Here is a 20432-nt window from a genome sequence, read left to right on the forward strand (position 1 = left end):
TTCTGCAACTATGGATCTATCTAAAAGATAAAGCCTTTTGAGTGATAGGAGTGTTCACTGTTTGGCCCAGCAGCAACGATGAAAATGTTCTATCTGTACTGTCTTAATAGGATGGCTGCTAAATACATATGGTTAGTTAAATTTAACTGAAATTAAATAAAAACTCCGTTCCCTATTTATCCTAAACATGTTTCAAGTTCTCAAAAGCTACAAAATCCTTAAATTTTTAATACTTTTATTACTGGCAGATTAGTAAAAGAGCATCAGATAGCAAATACTTTTTGTATTTTACAAATACTTTATATTTGGTTAACTTTAAGTATACTTTTATTTCCTTATTTCCTTTAAGCTCTCCGAGCTCATTTTATGTTTCTATTTCTACTGTCTCATTCTGTAATAGTTACGAATGTCTCATGACAGGTCAACTCCTCTAAAAGATAAAATTTTGGCAGCCTGGGATATGTTATTTATACTCAGGAAGTTCCTATTCAAGTTGTTCCAAGTAGGAATGTCTTTATTAAAAAACTATGATTCTGGTATTAGTGTTATTAACTGACACAGGAACAAACAAGACCATTTTCACAGAGAAACAAATGTACACCCTAAATTTACATTTTAATTGAAATTGTAATCTACATTAACGAAGTAAAATTATCACCTATAAAGAGAAGGACTCAATTTTCATTCTTCTCTTTATAATATCTACTATGACTTTGACAATTTGGGGTGTATAATAATGAGAGGAAGGGTGGCCCCTCCTCAGCAAAGCATCATTACTCTCTTCTCTTGTTTTTCTGAGGAAAAGGTGTGACACAAGACACCAAAGTAGCTTCAGTCATTTCAAAAATAGAAATAAAACTCATATGCCAGTAAGCCAACCAAAAAACTAACAAAGTTGGAGGGCTTGTCAATAAGACTTTATCTCTTATCTGCCAGCAGCCGAGAGATCTTAGGTGCTTTGGGCTCCAGGGTAGAGCATATTTTAATTCCGAGGGTTGGTTGTTCAGGGTAGGTAACTAAAGGCTATGAGGACACAGGAAACATTTTCACCTTTTAAGTTAAAAGATCTAATTTAGGAAAAAAGAATAAGAAAAGGCATATGATTATAAGCAGGTGACTTTAAGCAAGGAACTATGGAACATTGGAAGAACATCTAGAAGAATGTTTGATAGAACACTTATCGGCTTAATCAAGATGATTTTACATTACTTTTGGAGGGGGAGAAATTCAGGCAAAAATTTTGACTCAATAGGAGAAAACATGTTTTGAATAAAAAGAAACACTTCCTTGAAGTGATACTTAATACTGCTCTGAGGAAAATAATGACTGAGCTGGCTTGACTTTAGGTATCTACACACAAAACTTGCCAAGCAAACTTGAAACCTTAACTCAGGATAGATACATCCTCATTGGTGTCAGTCTATCAAACTGGCATATGTGGATGGAAGTCTGTATTTCAAACACAGAGCCAAAAGGAGGAAATGAGTATAGCACTGTACCTAAAAAAGACACCCACATTCTTTGGCTACCAAGTTGGTAATACCTAAAAATATATGTGCACACATGCATACAGCACCTTCTCCACCCCCACTCTGGGCTGGCTAATGTTAAGGTAATGGAGAAATGGAAAAATATGTGCACTGCCAGTGGCAGTATAAACTGGGACAAGCTTTCTGGAAGGCAATTACACTTCTAAAGACTGAGATACAATACAAATGTCTAAGAATAAGAAATTAAATATAGTACAGGCTTAGGATGCATAGTTACATACTCCATCCCCTGAATAGCAGGGCCCATTTAAAAAAAAAAAAAAAGGCATGTCTCTCTGCCCATTCATATACAGACTAAAATATAAAATGATGTTACCTTTCATTATCTTTAGAATTGAGAATATGGGAGACTTTAATTTTCCAAAATAACTATATGTTTTTAATGGAAAAAAAATCCCAATTTTTAAGAGCTATGTATTTTTAGAAATTCCATATCTATTTGGGTTAAGATAAAGAGATAACTGAAAGGAAAGGGTTAGGAAAAGGAACACTTGAGGGCAATACCATGCAGATTCTAAAACCAGACAAGATATGGATACAGCCTTCCCAGAGAACACTGTAGAGTGGTAAAGAGGCAAAGATAATAGTACTTGGGGAGGGGATGAAAGGATGGTAACTGTGATTTTAGAAAGTATTTGATGCATGGACTTAATTTGTCTAACATTTCAACTCTCAAAACTAGTGGAAACAAATAAACAATGGGAGAAATTATTCTGGGTTTAATTCTGCCCAACTAGAAAGGACTGGCTGGTGATATAGGTGACAGGAATTCTGGGGTAAAGTAACTGTAGTACAGTAAGTAAAGGGAACCACAGGCCCTGGCTAAATCTGAGCCATGACTTCAGTATAACGCATTTCAAAAAGTTCAGGGAACAATACGTATGATTTTGTGGCTATAGTCTTCAAAAGGAGCTCAAAACTGACAAGAAATAGAAAATTAGAAAAAAACAAAACTCTGACCAAGCAATTGCAAATAATCTCAATGCAAAGTAAAGGGAGAAGAACCAAAGAAACCAAAAAAAGGATTTTCTTTGATGAGCTCATCATTTTAAATACAGATAACTTTAAGAAGAGGGGCACACATTCAAGGAAGAATAGAAAACAATGGGAACCTGTAAGAACAGGACAGATTTGGTTTAAATAAACAGCATAAGGTTGTCAAAGCAAGGTCAAAAAAAGTTAAACCCCCTGACCAGGTAAAAAGAGAAGACAGACCTTGTCCAACTCCTATCATGATTCCCTTTTCTGTTAGAAGGGTTTTCAACCTGGAAAGGATATAACAAAAATCCTAATAAACAAAATGCAGCCCAAGGAAGGTGAGGGCAATCTACACATTTTAAATGTCTTTAAACCCAGAATCCAAACTCCAAGAAACAAATTCTAAAATGGATTACAGAAACTCACGGTGGACAAATAGCAGACATCAGAAATTTCCCTAAGTCTTAAAAAAAATTTTAATTTCCATTTTTGACAGAGTTACCTTTTGGATGGGAAAACTTTCTTTAAAGTTTTCTTGACAACAACAAGGCATTTTACAAAGTTTTTCAAAACATTATTATACAAATGAAATATTGTAAGGTTTTTCTGTAGCTCAGCAAGCAAGAGGGGTAAACAATCACTCAGAAATCACCAGAAGAATAATCTCTAGTAAGCCCTGCCTAGTACCATTTAACTTATTTTATCAGTAACTTGGGAAAAGGCAAAAACATCTCTAAGTAGGCCCTGCCTTGTACTGTTGATGTTTTATTAGTTGCTTAAATAGAGGCAAAAAATTGTTATGTTTATGAAATGTGTAGCTGATATATAATTGTATAGAAAACCCATCCTGACACTTAGAACATATTCAGGATTAGAATTTGAAACCCTCATTAATATGGAAGGCAGTTAGCTATTATTAAAATTGGAAGGACTTGAGTGTGTAACCCCAGCACAGGATCACTGAATGGAAGAAAGTATAGGGGGACAAATTTCAGGGTGAAAAAAAGAGAAACTTTCTAACAGAATGATACAAAGATGGAATGTGTTTATTTTTGCAGTAATGAGCTTCCAGATACTGAATATACATAAGCATGGGATAGATGGCTACTTCTCAGCAGAGTAAGAAACATGAGCTGAAATCAGTGTTTTTTAAATTTAATAGCAGAACCATTGCACTGAAAGAAACCTTACCCAGAAGACTGATATACAAAACAGATAAGAGAAAACTGCTCTACTTGAAATTCCCTACCACATCTCACACTTAACTCACATGGCATTGGACCACATAATCTCTAAAGTGGTTCATATTTGATCAATAAAACTACAGTTTCTCAAGATTTACTACTTTAAATTGCTTAGATGAATGGTTTCTCAAATGGAGTACATGAGAGGATCTGTTGGGGGTGTGGAGAAAATCAGAATTTTTATATATATTAAATGTATATGTGTTAAGAGTACATATTATATATACTAAGGTTATATACTAAAATTATATATTATACATATGTAAAATTATACTTTATGGACTGAGAATAGTATATGTAATTTTCAAGAATTTCTCATCAGAGCCATGATCAACCATAATGCCTCCTGATACTGAGGTACTTTTTAAAAACAATTTAGAAATAATATGAGAGGGGCGCCTGGGTGGCACAGCGGTTAAGCGTCTGCCTTCGGCTCAGGGCGTGATCCCGGCGTTATGGGATCGAGCCCCACATCGGGCTCCTCTGCTATGAGCCTGCTTCTTCCTCTCCCACTCCCCCTGCTTGTGTTCCCTCTCTCGCTGGCTGTCTCTATCTCTGTTGAATAAATAAATAAAAAATCTTAAAAAAAAAAAAAAGAAATAATATGAGAGGTTTTGAGAAAAAAAAAATCAACATCCACACCCACTAATTTAACACAACCGTTTTTATCTTGTCCCTACCCACAAGCAAATATTCATTTTGGCAGTTCCCAACATTGTACATAAGATCTGGTATATATTTCTACAAATGTCTATAAACATAATCAATTTTTTTATGATTATATAAAGATGGAGATTCCATAATGTATCAAAGCAACTTCTTCCTGTTGACCATTCAGATCAGATTGGCTCTCTTTTTTGTTAATATATAATTATTCCTATTTCCATCTCTGTACATGGTGGCTTTTTGTTATCAGAAGTATCCTGAAGTTAAGATCTCTAAAGTGGGATTAGTGAACTAAAAAGTATGAACTCTTATAGTTCTTATTGTATATAGTAATGCCTTCTAACAGGTCTTAATCAATTCACCTGCAGTCACTATCTGAACTTTGAACATAACACAAGAGCTAAGTACTTTGTATACTTTACATCTTATTTTTCACAAGTCTATGCAGTGGGTATTTACTATTCCTATTTTATGGATAAGGAAACTGAAGCTAAGAGGGACAACAAGAACATGTATATTTTAAGGTCTTATTAAAGAATATAACCCAACTGCCAAATTCTTATTTAAAACATATATATATGCACACATATGTACATATTTAAATATAGACAGCCATTAATGTCGCACAGTCAATTTCTTCATCTAGATCAGCATTTCCTGAGATATGTTTGGTAACAAACTTGGTTCTCACTACTTTGGCCCTAAAGAAAACTTTTCCCCTGACTATACTGTGGTGTTTTGCCATTGGCTCACACAGAGGAGCACTTAAAAAGTATCCACATGAGGCTCATTATTACATTTATTGCTGGACTGGTAAAGGGAACTTCATTTAAACCATCTCTTACGGTACCAAATCTGAGGCCCTAAGGGAGAAGTACTTCTCAAACAGCAGGCCCAGAAACATTCTGCTTCTCCTAAGCCATCAGAGAGCTTATCTAATGAACAATGGGAAATTTTAACAGTTAATATTCCTTTATTTACTTTAGCCACTAGGAAGCTCAAAGCAGTAACTGAAATCCTCTTTGGTAACTATTTATCAAGATACCCAAGGCAGGCATTTTTCTCAACTAATTTTAATTTCTGTCCTTAGCCTCAGCCTGCTACTCCTCTACTAAATTTCTCAAACTCTAATGTATTTCAACTGTGAAGTAAACTCTTAGGATCAGAGTCCAATGTCATTTTGAATATTCATGTTGAAATCTGATTTAAATGGCTTTAAGAATATATACATAGCAATGAAATATTTTTGGGGATCTGCTGTAACTTGTATTGAAGCAACATAAAAATCAGGTCATACTAGGCAATTTGCCCAAAAACCTTACTTTATACTTGTTTAGTATCTCATACTAAGGAAATCATTTAAAATTACCCAAAACTTACCAATCATAACTGGTGCTATTATATTTCTAACTTCATTTTTATTTATAGTCTAAAGCAATTCTAATAAAACTCCTGGAAACTAAGCTCAATAAGTAACTGCATTAGTTCAGGGCTAGGGACTATTTCATGGTTTGAACAATAAACGTAATCTAAAATCTAACTTGGGTTAGGGATTTATTTAGGTTTATTAATAGCTCACATAAGCAATTCTAGCTTCCTTCTAAATGAATTGGCCATAGTTTTAAAAATCTTATTATTTAAAAAATTTAAAGCATAATTCAGCACATATTTTATTTTTACATTATTCTAGTAGAGCAATGCCACTCATTTTACAGATTGAGAAAACTAGTAAGACATTACTAAAACTAATAAAGTTCAAATGACTTTCTCAAAGTAGCATGTGCTGATGGAACTAGAACTAGAAAAGAAACCTTTCTTTTCAGACTTTTTCTGGAACAAAGGCAGGACACAGACTAGAAATGTTTCTCATCTTTATTAGCAACGCTCTAAAAATTCTTCGCACAGGAACAAGCAACTGTGCATCAGGCAACAGAAGATGGATTATGACCTTACCAAGGAATTCCAAGAACTAATAGTGAAAGATTTTATCTCCTGCAGCATCAATACCCTTAGGCAAAAATGAGTCTGATCCAACTCACTTCAATGTAATAGATGATTTAATGAAAATGGAGCCAGCTCCTAACATCTGCTTTTCAGAGGGGGATAAAAAAGGGTACCAAATTCTGAGCCCAATTATGCTGTTATATTTCTAACTTGATTTTAAACGGCATCAGCCATTCTTTGAAGAACTTCTAAATTCATTCAAAGGTTGGATTATTTTCAGAAGATCTGTAATTCTCACTAAATCAGGCCCCATTAGCTGGCTAAGACACCAGCAGTATACCAGAGCTCTAACCTGGGAAACTATAAAGGCATTTTTTTTTTTTAAGATAGACAAGATCTAGTCACATTCTGGTATAAATCTTAAATGTATCTGCGTTAGTTTTAGTCCTTTCAAATGATTAAATTACACCAATCTATATTTTATACTTCTTGAAAGTTTGCCTCCTCAATATACAAATATAATTTATACTCAGAATGATGAAACAAAAGTAAATTATCTTCAATAATTTTGCATTTGTACAGATTGCTTTCTGCTATGGGCATCTCATCTGATGTATATTTATCAAGAAATTATGACTTTAAAGATAACTAAGATGACAGAATTTAACATTATAATAAGATATTTACAATTTATATATAAAGTATTTATGGAGTCCATTTGTGCTTTTTGGAAACAAAGCAACATTTTATTCACATTTATTCATTTGGCTGTACTATGTTTTTGAAACTTGGAGGATATTAAATGTTCATATGCAACGCATGAAATAAAACAGATGTAGTCGTATTTTTCTAAAAAAATAGAATGTTCTTAGAGAAGAGACTTATGTTCTCACCTGAGGCTGCTGTGGCATTTGTAGGGGTTGAAGCAGCTGCTTGAATCCGAGCATGAGGAGGAATAAGGATGGTAGCTAGAGGTGGATTACTTGACAGTTCTAAAGAAAAGGTAAGACACACATTAAAGGCCATTCTTAACTTTGTATGTGAAACTACTTTTATTGGTAACAATAAACATAAAAGTACATTAAAACACTGGCTTAAAAGAAAAAAAGACACAATAAACCTACACCTAAAACTAAATCAATGAGCTAGTAATCAACTTACACAGAAAGTCCACAGAAATGTTTACATATAACTAAGGCACTACCTGCTAAACTTAGAATATGTCTGAGAACTAAAGGCAGCTTGGGGAATTGTACTGGCCAAAAGTTTGAGAATAAGCATATTACTAAGATATATTCCCATCTTTCATTAACTTAAATATACTAGGTTTTCCCACACTACTCTGACAATGTTTGACTACAGGAATTAAGAGTGATGGTGTTATAGAAAAGAGAACAGGACTAATGTCTGTGTGTGTATATGTATGTATGCACCACTGCATACATGGACCAACCTACCCAACAGTTAAAGTTTCATTGCTTTATTAAAAATAAGAATGCTCTTATTCCATTCTATTTTGCTTTTTAACTCAGTAAGATTGTTACTTTGATTGTTAGTTTGAAATAGGCTTTTTACCTGCATGTGGAAGTTTCTGTCAATTCTATACAGAGTGGCTTTCTTCAGAGAATCAAGTTCTATATATAAGCCTTAAGAAATGATTTAAGATGATATTGGATCTAATGATGTAGACAGATAGCAAGGAGTGTGGTGAGCTTTTACATAAAAGAATCTGGTGTTAGCTTTAGGTAATGTGACCGTTCTCCTGGTCTTCTCAGGATAACCCTGGTTAATTCTTGTTATTTGAGCATTTACCCAGTGACTTCATTTTCACTCTAATAAGTGTTGTAATTTGAAGGGATAATTATACAACCATACTAGCTACAGGAAGACTTTATTCCCTGTGCTAAAACATACATTTTGACAATTCACAGACATAGCATGGAATAAAAAAAATAAGAAATAGTACAATCTTAAAGTAAATTTGCATAACATCAAATTAACCATTTTAAAGTGCACAGTTCAGGGGCATTTCATACATTCACAATGTTGTACAACCATCCGTCACCTCTGTCTAGTTTCAAAGCACTGTCATTACTCAAAGGGAAACCTTTCAGCAGTCACTCCCCATTCATCTCTCCCACCAGCCCCTAGCAAGTGAAAGAGTGTTTTAATACTGTAGTTTAAAATGTTTTCTGGGGGTGCCTGGGTAGCTCAGTCAGTTGGGTGTCCAACTCTTGATTTCAGCTCAGGTCATGACCTCAGGGTAGTGTGATTTAGCCCTGCACTGGGCTCCACACTCAGCATGGGGTCTGCTCCTCCCTCTCTCTCTGTTCCTCCCGCTCTCTCTCAAATAAATAAAATCTTTAAAAACAAATTAAAAAAAAATAAAAATTTTTTTTGTTGCAAAGCCCCATTGACTTATTTGAACTGGCACCTAAATATCTAAATTTTGTGCTAAATGATACCAGATTCTGGTTTAAAAAACAAAAACACCGAAAAAAACAAAAACACCAAAAAAAACAAAAACCAACAAGCTCATGTCAAGATTTGTGAAAAATGAATGGGAGCAAAAGCCTAAAACTGAGAGAAGACTATTCATTATCTTTTCCCCTTAAGTGAGAAGATGTAGGGAAGCTCCTCAAATTAACAGGTGGAAGACAGTTGGAAAATCACTGCCCTACTGATCAGGTTTGAAGAGATAATGTTTTCTCAAAATAAGCTTTAGTAGCTGTATTGGTTCTCACTGAGGAATAGGAAGATCCTAGGTTGTTTTATTCAAATTAGTCCAATTTCAACCCATAATCTTATACCTAAGAAAGCAAGAGAATCCCAATTACCATGGCTGATGACTCCATGGTTCTAGAATAAAAATTAATGAATGTGGCGGTTACTCTTCATTAACCTAAAAGGAAGATTTACCAACCCAATAACAATTAAAATCTGCTAAAATAGAAAGGCTTCTTTAAACATCCATCCACCCATCCATGCTCCCATCTATCTATCAATACTGAGCATGAAACAGTGCGCTAGGTCCCAGGACAGAAAAAGATAATTGTCTTTGTCTGATCAAGAGAAATTGAAAATGGAAGGACAACTGCACAAATAAGCTAGCAAGAAAGGCATTCAACCTATTCAGGATAGGAGCACTTTTTAAATTAAAAAATCTCTATGACCAAGTGCCCAACATCTAAAAGAAAATCTAAAAAAGGAAAAGATGACCAGAGATTTTAAGATAAGACATTCTGACACAGCCACTTTTAAGATAATCTTTAAAATAAACTGAATATCGTCCCTTCACTTATGGCCCATGCTACCCACTTTCTCCCATTCATTTACTCTCTTTTATCAGATCACCTATCTTTCTATGTATCTGTATGCCCAGTTGGGGGGGCATGGTGGTTTTATGTCACACACACTCTCTCACACACTCACACACACACACACACACACACACACACACACGGGCAGGGCTTGAAAAAAAAGTAGCTTCTTTTTCCTTAGAGAGGAGACAGCCATTTTGGTCTTGGATAGGGAGAGAGAGGTAACTAATGAAAGGAAAGAAGGAGAAAAGTGAAGAAAATAAGAGGCAAGAAAAGTAGAACCTATGGGATCCTGGAGGTTTTGCCATTTTCAAAGACAAAGAGGAGAGTAAAGTCCACAAAATAACCAAAAGGACTAGATTCTTAACCTAGAGTCAATGAGTAGCCTTTGGGTGGAGGGGAGGGCTTTTGCAAATTTGTTTGAATCTAACATTCTAAAAGTTAGGGAATGCTAACCCCCTCCCCCAACCTCTATAACTCACTGTCCTTCTCTTCCCTAATTATAGGAATTCCTTGAGGTCCACTGCTTTCCATCTATTACCTTTCCTCTACTTCAGAAAGGTTGTTGTCATAACTTTTGCCTATGTGAAAGAGGAAGCCTCCTTAAACTCTTGCTATAGTCCTGTTCTCTACACTAAAGTCTGTCCCTTTTGTGGGGACAGATCATGGGCATTCCTATGGAACTGGCACAAAATGGTTGAAATGATTTTTTGCTCATGACAATTACTCCCAGTCTCCCTGTCTATCCATGACAGTGAGTACTCAGTAAAGAAATTGAGACAGTGAGTGTGGATACAAACTACAGGGTGGGCACAAGAATGTAAAAAAGGATGGTATCTTAGAGGACAGGAACAGCAGAGCAAAAGAGCCTTTCAGGATCAGGGAGAATGCGTGTACTCTTGAAGACAAAGAATAAGGAGTGCAGAAGGGACTGAAAATAAAAAGCAAGCTAATACTTATTGAATAAATATGTGTGCTAGGCTTGAAAGTAGGGAGATAATTAAGGGAACAATGAGGTCCATAATACTGAAGTGGGGCTAGCTTTGGAGAAGAGGTAGGAAGAATAAGACAGACCATGCTATCTCAGAGACGTGGCTCAAAATAACATGGCAACAATCAGGGAAATTCAAATCAAAACCACACTGAGATACCACCTTACGCCAGTTAGAATGGCAAAGATAGACAAGGCAAGAAACAACAATTGTTGGAGAGGATGTGGAGAAAGGGGATCCCTCCTACATTGTTGGTGGGAATGCAAGTTGGTACAGCCACTCTGGAAAACAGTGTGGAGGTCCCTTAAAAAGTTAAAAATTGAACTACCCTATGACCCAGCCATTGCACTACTGGGTGTTTACCCCAAAGATACAGACGTAGTAAAGAGAAGGGCCATATGCACCCCAATGTTCATAGCTGCATTGTCCACAATAGCCAAATCATGGAAGGAGCCGAGATGCCCTTCAACAGATGACTGGATTAAGAAGCTGTGGTCCATATATACAATGGAATATTACTCAGCTATCAGAAAGAACGAATTCTCAACATTTGCTGCAACATGGACGGCACTGGAGGAGATAATGCTAAGTGAAATAAGTCAAGCAGAGAAAGACAATTATCATATGATTTCTCTCATCTATGGAACATAAGAACTAGGAGGATCGGTAGGGGAAGAAAGGGATAAAGAAAAGGGGGGTAATCAGAAGGGGGAATGAAACATGAGAGACTATGGACTATGAGAAACAAACTGAAGACTTCAGAGGGGAGGGGGTGGGGGAATGGGATAGACTGGTAATGGGTAGTAAGGAGGGCACGTATTGCATGGTGCACTGGGTGTTATACGCGACTAATGAAGCATCAAACTTTACATCGGAATCCGGGGATGTACTGTATGGTGATTAACATAATATAATAAAAAAAATAACATGGCAACAGGTTCACAAGGTTTTAGAAAAGTTAACAATGATGAAGGTTTCTTTAACCAACTGCAGATGACATGAAACAGATGACATCAAAAACCACACAGCTCAGTCATTAAGCGTCTGCCTTCGGCTCAGGGCGTGATCCCGGCGTTCTGGGATTGAGCCCCACATCAGGCTCCTTGGCTGGGAGCCTGCTTCTTCCTCTCCCACTCCCCCTGCTTGTGTTCCCTCTTTCACTGGCTATCTCTCTTTCTGTCAAATAAATAAATAAAATCTTAAAAAAAAAAAACCACACAGTAGTTTATCAGGGAATATCAAGAATCTTTTGATAGTGTATCAATCATTATGTGCTCCATAACCAAACATTTTAATGGACAGTTTAAAGAAAAGCCAAATGAATTTAAAAAGTTATCAATAAAACCAAGATAGGCATCTATCAGCCAAAAGGCAGACCAAATTCATTTAACTGAATTTTGCTGCACTGTTGTTTAGAACTGCAAATAAAAGAAGAAACATTCCCATGAAAAGATAAACTGAATAAATTTAACCATACTGGACTGCCTGATAAAACAACCTTTTAAAATATTAAAATAAAACATAAATCTAGTTGGCAAAACCTTAAGTACTCCTTAAAGTTTCTATTCTTCCAAATATATGAGTCCCAAATTTAAGGATAAGAGGTAGATAAGAAACCTTCCTGGTTTTTTTTNCTGTTTTTTTTTTTTTTTTTTTTTTTTTTGTGAGGGGGGAAGCAGTGGGTCAGTGGGTATGTAGGACATATACGTTTATTCAAACTGTGGATAGTGGGAAAGCTGATAATAAAAATAATAAATTTGGGGGAAGCAATCAATGTGTTAACCAGAGGGAAGAAATCAATCCCTTTGTTTATCAGACCTTCTCTTACAGTGATGTAATAAAATACCAGTCATCAGGTAGAAAGTTACATTCTTCGTTAGCTTTGAAACCAAACCTGCAGATCTCCAGAAAGGAGTCACTAAAAGAGGCAGACTTACTTTTTCTTCTACAGTTAGTCTTAAGTCTTCCTGTGTGTATCAGGCTTCCTATCTATGTATGAAAATTGCCGGTGGTTGTCTATATAAAGTGATATTTCTCTACAAAAAGGTTTAGACGATTTTCACAATGGCATGTCCATTTTATTTGTGTACTTTTTTGTAATAATTCAAATGCTGGGATGTGCAACTTGATTTCACACCTTACTAAATTCTAATGTTGCTTATTTGGATTTTTTTTTAAGATAAACAACCCTATCACAATGGCTCCTCTCCTCTCCTAACAATTTCAAAGTGCCCAGAAAATCCCTGACCAAGTTTCTAACTAAATCCTAAAATTAAACAAATAACTAAATTAATTAGATCAGACAAATAGTAAACAAATAATTACAAGGCTCACTACTGTTTCTTGGTGATATTAATGATGTTTAATGTGAGGACTACATAATATCTACACAAATCCATGACTACTTTGCCTTGGAACTGCCCAAGAGGGAGTATCACAGTTTATACCAGTCACCCAAAAATGTCTGAATGTGTTTAGTATACTACATTTATAGAAGTGATAGATTTTGAAAGTTATCTAGCAAAATGCTAGTATTTTAAAGGTTCTGGTGATTAAAAAGAATAGGTCTTAATAATCTAAAAACCTAACCAACTCCATTCTTGATGAAGTATAATAAATGTAGCATATGAATTATTTTATCTAGCTGGCTAATAACCTTTTGTGGCATCTAAAAATAATACTGCTAATATTCTGCATCCTGGGAAAGTGAGTCTGTGTTTTCTGTACCCACTTATACTATGATTTTACATTCTCACCCTATCGTGGTTTTTAGCTCCCTCCCTCCTCCTTCCCTCCCTCCCTTCCTTCCTTCCTTCATCTTTCTGAAGTCAATTCATTTTTATAATAATCAGCATTTGGGAGCTGAAAGTGTTCTTGAATATTCTTTACTCCAAATTTTTTTTTTTTTTTTAAGTGAGGAAACTCAGAGATAGTACCTTGGCCAAAGTCTACAACTAGTTTAAAGACTGAGAACTAGACTTTAGGTCTGTCTGACTTACCTCCTTTCATATACAATACTGCATATCTTTATTGCCTTGGTTATAAATCATATACTACCCGTGTTCTGGTCTTCCTGGAAGTGTATCTGTCCAAACCACACACAGAACTTTAAGATACTAATTTTTTATTGTTTGTTCCTATACCATTCCACATTCTTCCCTGTAGTATGGTCAAAGAAACAGCGGACAAAATCGCCTCAGGGAAAAATGACAATTAATTCTAATAATTAATAATTTAGATCCTAAAATCTTGAATACAGTCAACATTTTTGTCATTGGTTCTTTAGCTACCTGAACTAAGAGACTTAACTGCCTCCTTTCAGTCACTCAAGAATTTTCTCAAGTTCTCCCTGTAGTGTATTTCCATTGGTTTAGCATTTTAACACTTAGAAGAGTACAACTTGCTTACCTAGAAAATTTACTCTTCTAGGTTTTTTATGAAATATTAAAGAATAATTCTGACATCAACTCCCTTGATAAGTATGAACAACTCCACTTCTTATTTATTTACCAGAATAATCCACTTAATTTAAAACCAAATTTCCTCAAGTCCATTGTTCTATAAAGGCCTTTAATAGTCACTCAAAAGAACACACAATAGGAAACAGGGATAGCCACATAAAAAGTTTACAGTTCAGTTTAAAAAAAAAAAACATGTACAAAGGCATTGCAAATTAGAACAGTCTATGAGTTTCACTTTGTGATCTAATTCATATCCCACATGTAAGAGTTTCTATCTTACGTAAATTTATCCTTGCTATTGTAAATTATAATAATATGTAATAATTATAATAAGTCTAAACCAAAAAATCCTAACTCAGGGATTTATAGTAATTTGAGAATAATATCAGAAGAATCATCATTACCTCAAGTTGTTGAAATACTGTGGCTAATTAATTAATTAATTTTAAAGGATTTATTTATTTATTTGAAAGAGAGAGAGAATGAGCATGAGCATGAGCATGAGTGGGAAGAGCAGAGGGAGAGGAAAAGAGAATCTGGAGCAGACTCTACACTGAGTGCGGAGCCTGATGCGGAGCTCTATCTCATGACCCTGAGATCATGTTGAGCCGAAATCAAGAGTTGGATGATTAGCCCACTGCGCCTCTCAGGCGCCCCTACTGTGGCCATTTTAGATGTAGCTAAGGATAAGGCAGGCTAAAAGAAAATGCCCAGGACATAGAAAGGCAGATAAGCAGGTAGCTGACCATATTTATGTGTATCACTATTCTGTAACAGGAAAATTGGTTTAAAATTCATTGCTACAAAGATCATGGAACCCCCTAAATAATGATAATGATTTACAATGATTAAAAAAAAATTTAATTCCATATAACAAATTTTATAAATAAGTAATCTGTTTTCAAATGAAGGAAGTATAGGGGCGCCTGGGGGGCACAGCGGTTAAGCGTCTGCCTTCGGCTCAGGGCGTGATCCCGGCGTTATGGGATCAAGCCCCACATCAGGCTCCTCGCTATGAGCCTGCTTCTTCCTCTCCCACTCCCCCTGCTTGTGTTCCCTCTCTCGCTGGCTGTCTCTATCTCTGTAGAATAAATAAATAAAATCTTTAAAAAAAAAAATGAAGGAAGTATAACCCATTGATGAACTGGGATTCTAGAACACTTGCTTTTATTGCTTATCCCCAACTTAATCTCAATTCCATTTTCATTACGTCCTATTCCATAACATATAAAATAAAATCTGTCTGATCCCTTTCCTATTTCTTTTTTTTTTTTTAAGATTTTATTTACTTATTTAAGAGAGAGAGGGAGAGAGAATATCTCAAGCAGACTCCATGCTAAGTGTGGAGCCCGACTCGGGGCTGGATCCCAGGACTCTGAGATCATGACCTGAGCTGAAACCAAGAGTCAGACGTTTAACTGACTGCGCCACCCAGGCACCTCTTTCCCCCTATTTTTTTGTTTTCTCTATTTTTGTCCTTTTTTCCACTTGCTTTCTGGAACCTCTTTGCTATTTCACCTGCTTTCCTCATGTGCAGATACTCTTGCCCTTTTACCCCAAGACATCCAATTTGCCTGAGTTTGCATGGTGCTCTCTGGCAGCCCCAAACATCCTATTTTAAATCTCATTTAAGCAGTTTCCCCTTCTTCTGGTCCAGCCAATAAGCCACCACTCCTCTATATATCCCCACAAATCTACCAATCTCTCAGATAACCCAAACTAAAACAGTAATCTTCAAACTAAATCATTTTAATGTTTTGATAATCTCTATTCACCTTTGCTCAACTCCCAACTTGTCCTTTGCCCTCAGGGGATAATGTTTGCTAAAATAACTTCACTTGGTAGAATTTCTTATAAATTAGGTAGAAAATTGGTATTGGGAGTGTGTGGTGGGATTAATGGGAGACTCACGTTTAAACATACAAAGCAACCTATTTCCCAATATATTCCAGCCTTGGAATAGGCAAGGAATTGGTGAATAAAGAAAATAATGATCCCTGTTGGAATTTCCTGATTCCACCTGCTTCCTAAGGTCTGATTCAGTTATGTCCCACCTTTGAGATCCAAAGACCAAAGGAAAAGAGGGCGTGCCAAAGGTCTGTCCAGGTTTCCAATGTCTAGATGCAGACAGTATCAGTCAGGGGGTCCCAGAACACTGAAGCACCAGTGCCAGAAAAATGAGACATCTGATAATCTGACTTGTGGATCCAGGAGGTCAAAAGGATCTCCGAGTTTTCTGTTCCATATCTGCTCATCTCTCTTCCTCCTCTAGCTCATCACAGAAATACTTGTTTTAATTATATGAGTGTAATACTAATTATCATTTATAGCCAATTACTCATGGCACAGTAATAAACATCAAAGTGCAATTAGCTTTGTTGTTAAGCTTTACCTTAATACAACCCTGTGTTTTATTCAAGTGTTTAATCTTCATAGTTCTATTCAAAGTGTAGGTTTACTTTACTAATTAAAACAACACTAGGGGCACCCGGGTGTCTCAGTCAATTAGGCATCTGCCTTTGGCTCAGGTCATGATCCCAGGGTCCTGGGGTTGAGCCCCGCATCGGGCTCCCTGCTCAGCGCAGAGCCTGCTTCTGCCTCTCCTCCTGGCTTGTGCTCTCTCGCTATCTCTGTCTCTCTCTCTCAAAAAAACCCCAACACTAACAGCAACTATAAAGAACATTAGAAATGTCTAATAAATATTGGTTGCATGAATCAACACTGGGTTTATTTAAAAGTGGCATGTGTCACTCAAACATTCATTGAGTACCTACTACATGCAGTCAAGGAATTATCTTTATTCCATTTGGGGGGGATTAGTACAGACTTCACAAAAATTTGTGAGGATGGAGGAGTGTTTTATAGCAGAGCTTGACTAACACCCTCCTACCCCTAGTGTTTCTTATCTCTGGACTCTCTCTTGCTATACAACCAATTGGGTGATTGATTCTCCTTTTTTCAAGCTCTTGTATTACCCAGTTCTATTCTGATCATTCATTAATTAAGTAGCAATTAAGTAGTATGTGCTTTGAAGTTGTATCTGCACAACAATTACATCTTTGCCTTGGTAAACAAGATCATCATTTGGAAGCACTGATCCAAAATCAGAATATAGAGGATCAAATATAACAACATCAAATAATACTTCTTTCCTGGACGGCTGTGCCCTTACACAGAAACACTTTTCAAGTGTGCTACTGATGTAGAAGGAAAGGGAGAAAGTACTACAGGTGATCATAACCCAGTTTCAGAATAGCTGCTAAGATAAGGCATTTTAATGCTTAAAAAACAAGGGCTATATCTCAAAATGATGGAACTTTCAATTTAATATTTAGTTTAATGGAAAATAATTTCAAGGACATATTTACAGAGTTCATTTGAATAGATACAAAGACTCATGTACATCCTTTTCATTGCTGCAGAATCACAGAAATACTTGGAGCTGTAGAGATTGCATACTACATCTACACACACCAAATCCAAATATATACATATTCTTTAAGTCCTCCAAAGATACATATGTACATCCAGACATACAGAGAACCATAGTTATGTTTGATATTCTGGGCAAATATAACAATTTGAAATCTCAAAACAATCTTCATACCTTTAAAAAATATGTAAATATCAGACATGTATAAAATTTGAACCACATTATTTATTCTTCTTCAAACTGAGCCTTTACTTTGAAAGGCATGTGTCAAAGCTGAAATTAATAAAAACTTTAGGGACTTTTAAGGACATTAAAGTTAGTTGATTCTATTAGTTTACAATATGAAAACTGCCTGTTCACAAGTCTTTCCAATATTTTCAGGACCATATTCTAAAATCTAAGCCAATTTATTTTCATGTCCATTTGTCTGAGTGTAATTTATTAGAGAATAGGTAAATAACATTTACCAGGTCATGATTCATTATATTGCAATAAACTCAGGACCACAATGCCCAATGAAACACCACTTCACACCCACTAGGATGGTTAATAAAAAAAAAAAAAAAAAAAAGGAGAAGCAGAAGAAGAGGAGGAAAATAAGTATTAGCGAGGATATGGAGAAACTGGAACTCCTGTACGTTGCTGGTGAGAATGTAAAACATGCAAACCACTGGGGGAAATAGTCTGGCTGTTCCTCAAAAAGTTAAACATAGAATTACCACATGACTCAGCAATACCCAAAAGAATTAAAAACAAGCATTCAAATAAATACTTGTATACAAATGGTCCTAGCAGCACCATTCACAATAGCCAAAAGGTAGAAACAAACCAAATATCCATCAATAGATGATGGATAAACAAAAATGTGGTGTATCCATACACTGTGGACTGAATGTTTGTACCCCCCTAAAATTCATATGCTTAAGTCCTACTCCCCAATGTAATAGTATTTGGAAATGGGGCCTTTAAGAGGTAACTAGGTCGTGAGGGTAGAATCCCCTTGATTGGGATTAGTGGCCCTATAAGAGAAAACAAGAGAGGTAATCTCTTTCTACCATATGAGGATACAGTAAGAAAGTAGCCATTTGCAAACCAGGAAGTAGGCCCTCATCAGACACTGAGTCTACAAGCACCTTGATCTTGAACTTCCCAGTCTCCAGAACTCTGAGATAAAAATGTTTACTGTTTAAGCCACAGAGCCTCTGGTATTTTGTTACAGCAGCCTGTACTAAGACATAATACAGTGGAATATTATTCAGCCATAAAAAGGAATAAAATACTAATACAGTGCTACAACATGGACGAACCTTGAAAACGTTATGCTAAGTAAAAGAAGCCATACACAAAAGGTCACATGATATTATTTCATTTATATAAAATATCCAGAATAGGTTAAGTCCAGAAGCAGGAAACACACTGGTGGTTTCCAGGGGTTGGAGGAGGAGTTAATGGAGACTGACTGCTTAATGGGAATGGAGTTTTCTTTAGGAGCAATGAAAATGTTTTGGAACTTGATTGAGGCTGTAGTGGTACAACATTGTGAATATACTAAGTAAACTGAATTGCTTACTTTAAAATGGCTCATCTTATGTTATATGAATTCTCAGTTTTCAAAAAAGTTTAGAAATTCATAGAAAAACAAATTTAGTTGTTTTAAAATTTAATTTTCTTAGTAATAATGAAAAATTATCAGCCAATGACTAAAGAATCAAACGCAGTTATTTTTAAAATGGTGCATATGAGCACTGAAATGGAATCCTGGATTTTTAAATCTGATTAAATAAAATGTTTAACACATACAGGTGCATTACAGAGTACGTACCTAATATGTCTGAATATAGGGAGAATTATTCTCCAAAATGTATCCATCATAAGTATCTTGTTGTGTTTGGGGTTCTACCAAGACGCTTACTTGACAAAAGCCTTCCTTGATTCATGTATTTTGAGAAACAAAGTACTTATTGGAGAAGATACTTAGTGTGAATAAAACCACAATCAATACTGGTTTGGGAAACTCTAAAGTTCACCTGACAGAACTGGTTAAAAAAAGGGAGACAAATAAATTTAACATTAACTTAGTTTCTGATGCCAAGATTCCACAGTTGCCAAATGCTGCATGTCACTGGATACACAGCCTTTTAGAGACCACTTTAAAAAGCAACTCAGAAGATAGTTATATGTACAGATAATAAACAGAGACCTAGAGTACAAAAACAAAACTTATGAAAATGGATACTTGTAGAATTTCCAGTGGTGGCCTCATATAGATTCAAAAACTGCTTCAAATAAAAACATTTATGATAGCTCAAAATGCAGCTCTACTATGACAAAGACGCAGATGTAAAAGATGCATTTAAAAAGCATTAATGAAATTGTTTTATGAAATTTGAGAGGTAAAAAATGTAAAGTTCCTGAATAAATATTTTATATAATGCATAATTTTTTTATTTAAAAATTTTATTCTTTTCCCTTTTCACAGCTAAATAGAAGAGAAATACAAAGGATTTGTGGCATGCTTCTCTGCTACCTGACATACACAGAATATTGAACTGAATTTCATAGTTGAAGTTGTATTCATAGATAAAACAAAAGTAAGCATAAAAATTATTGTATAGATTTTGGAGAAAGAAATAATCTTTTTTTTATTATAATATTTTTTTTGTTATATTATGTTAGTCACCATACAGTACATCCCCGGTTTTTGATGTAAAGTTCGATGATTCATTAGTTGCGTATAACACCCAGTGCACCATGCAGTAAGTGCCCTCCTTACTACCCATCACCAGCCTATCCCATTCCCCACCCCGCTCCCCCCTGAAGCCCTCAGTTAAGCATGGGAGACTA

The 20432-nt window shown here is 35.6% G+C and overlaps 1 protein-coding gene across 5 annotated transcripts in view; it reads right to left on the reverse strand.

The window, feature by feature from the left end:
- Positions 1-20432, reverse strand: part of GSK3B (glycogen synthase kinase 3 beta) — a 200912-nt gene that overhangs the window by 10727 nt on the left and 169753 nt on the right. For 4 of the 5 annotated variants that reach the window (XM_034659109.1, XM_034659097.1, XM_002915254.4 and 1 more), the window contains one exon: positions 7276-7374. In XM_034659109.1, coding sequence (XP_034515000.1) covers positions 7276-7374 — 99 coding nt within the window. Of the gene's footprint in view, positions 1-2765; positions 2816-7275; positions 7375-20432 lie in introns of all 5 variants that reach the window. The other variant, XM_034659102.1, reaches the window with a different exon arrangement.

The sequence above is a fragment of the Ailuropoda melanoleuca genome, chromosome 1 (assembly GCF_002007445.2).
Source record: "Ailuropoda melanoleuca isolate Jingjing chromosome 1, ASM200744v2, whole genome shotgun sequence".
Lineage (NCBI taxonomy): Eukaryota > Metazoa > Chordata > Mammalia > Carnivora > Ursidae > Ailuropoda > Ailuropoda melanoleuca.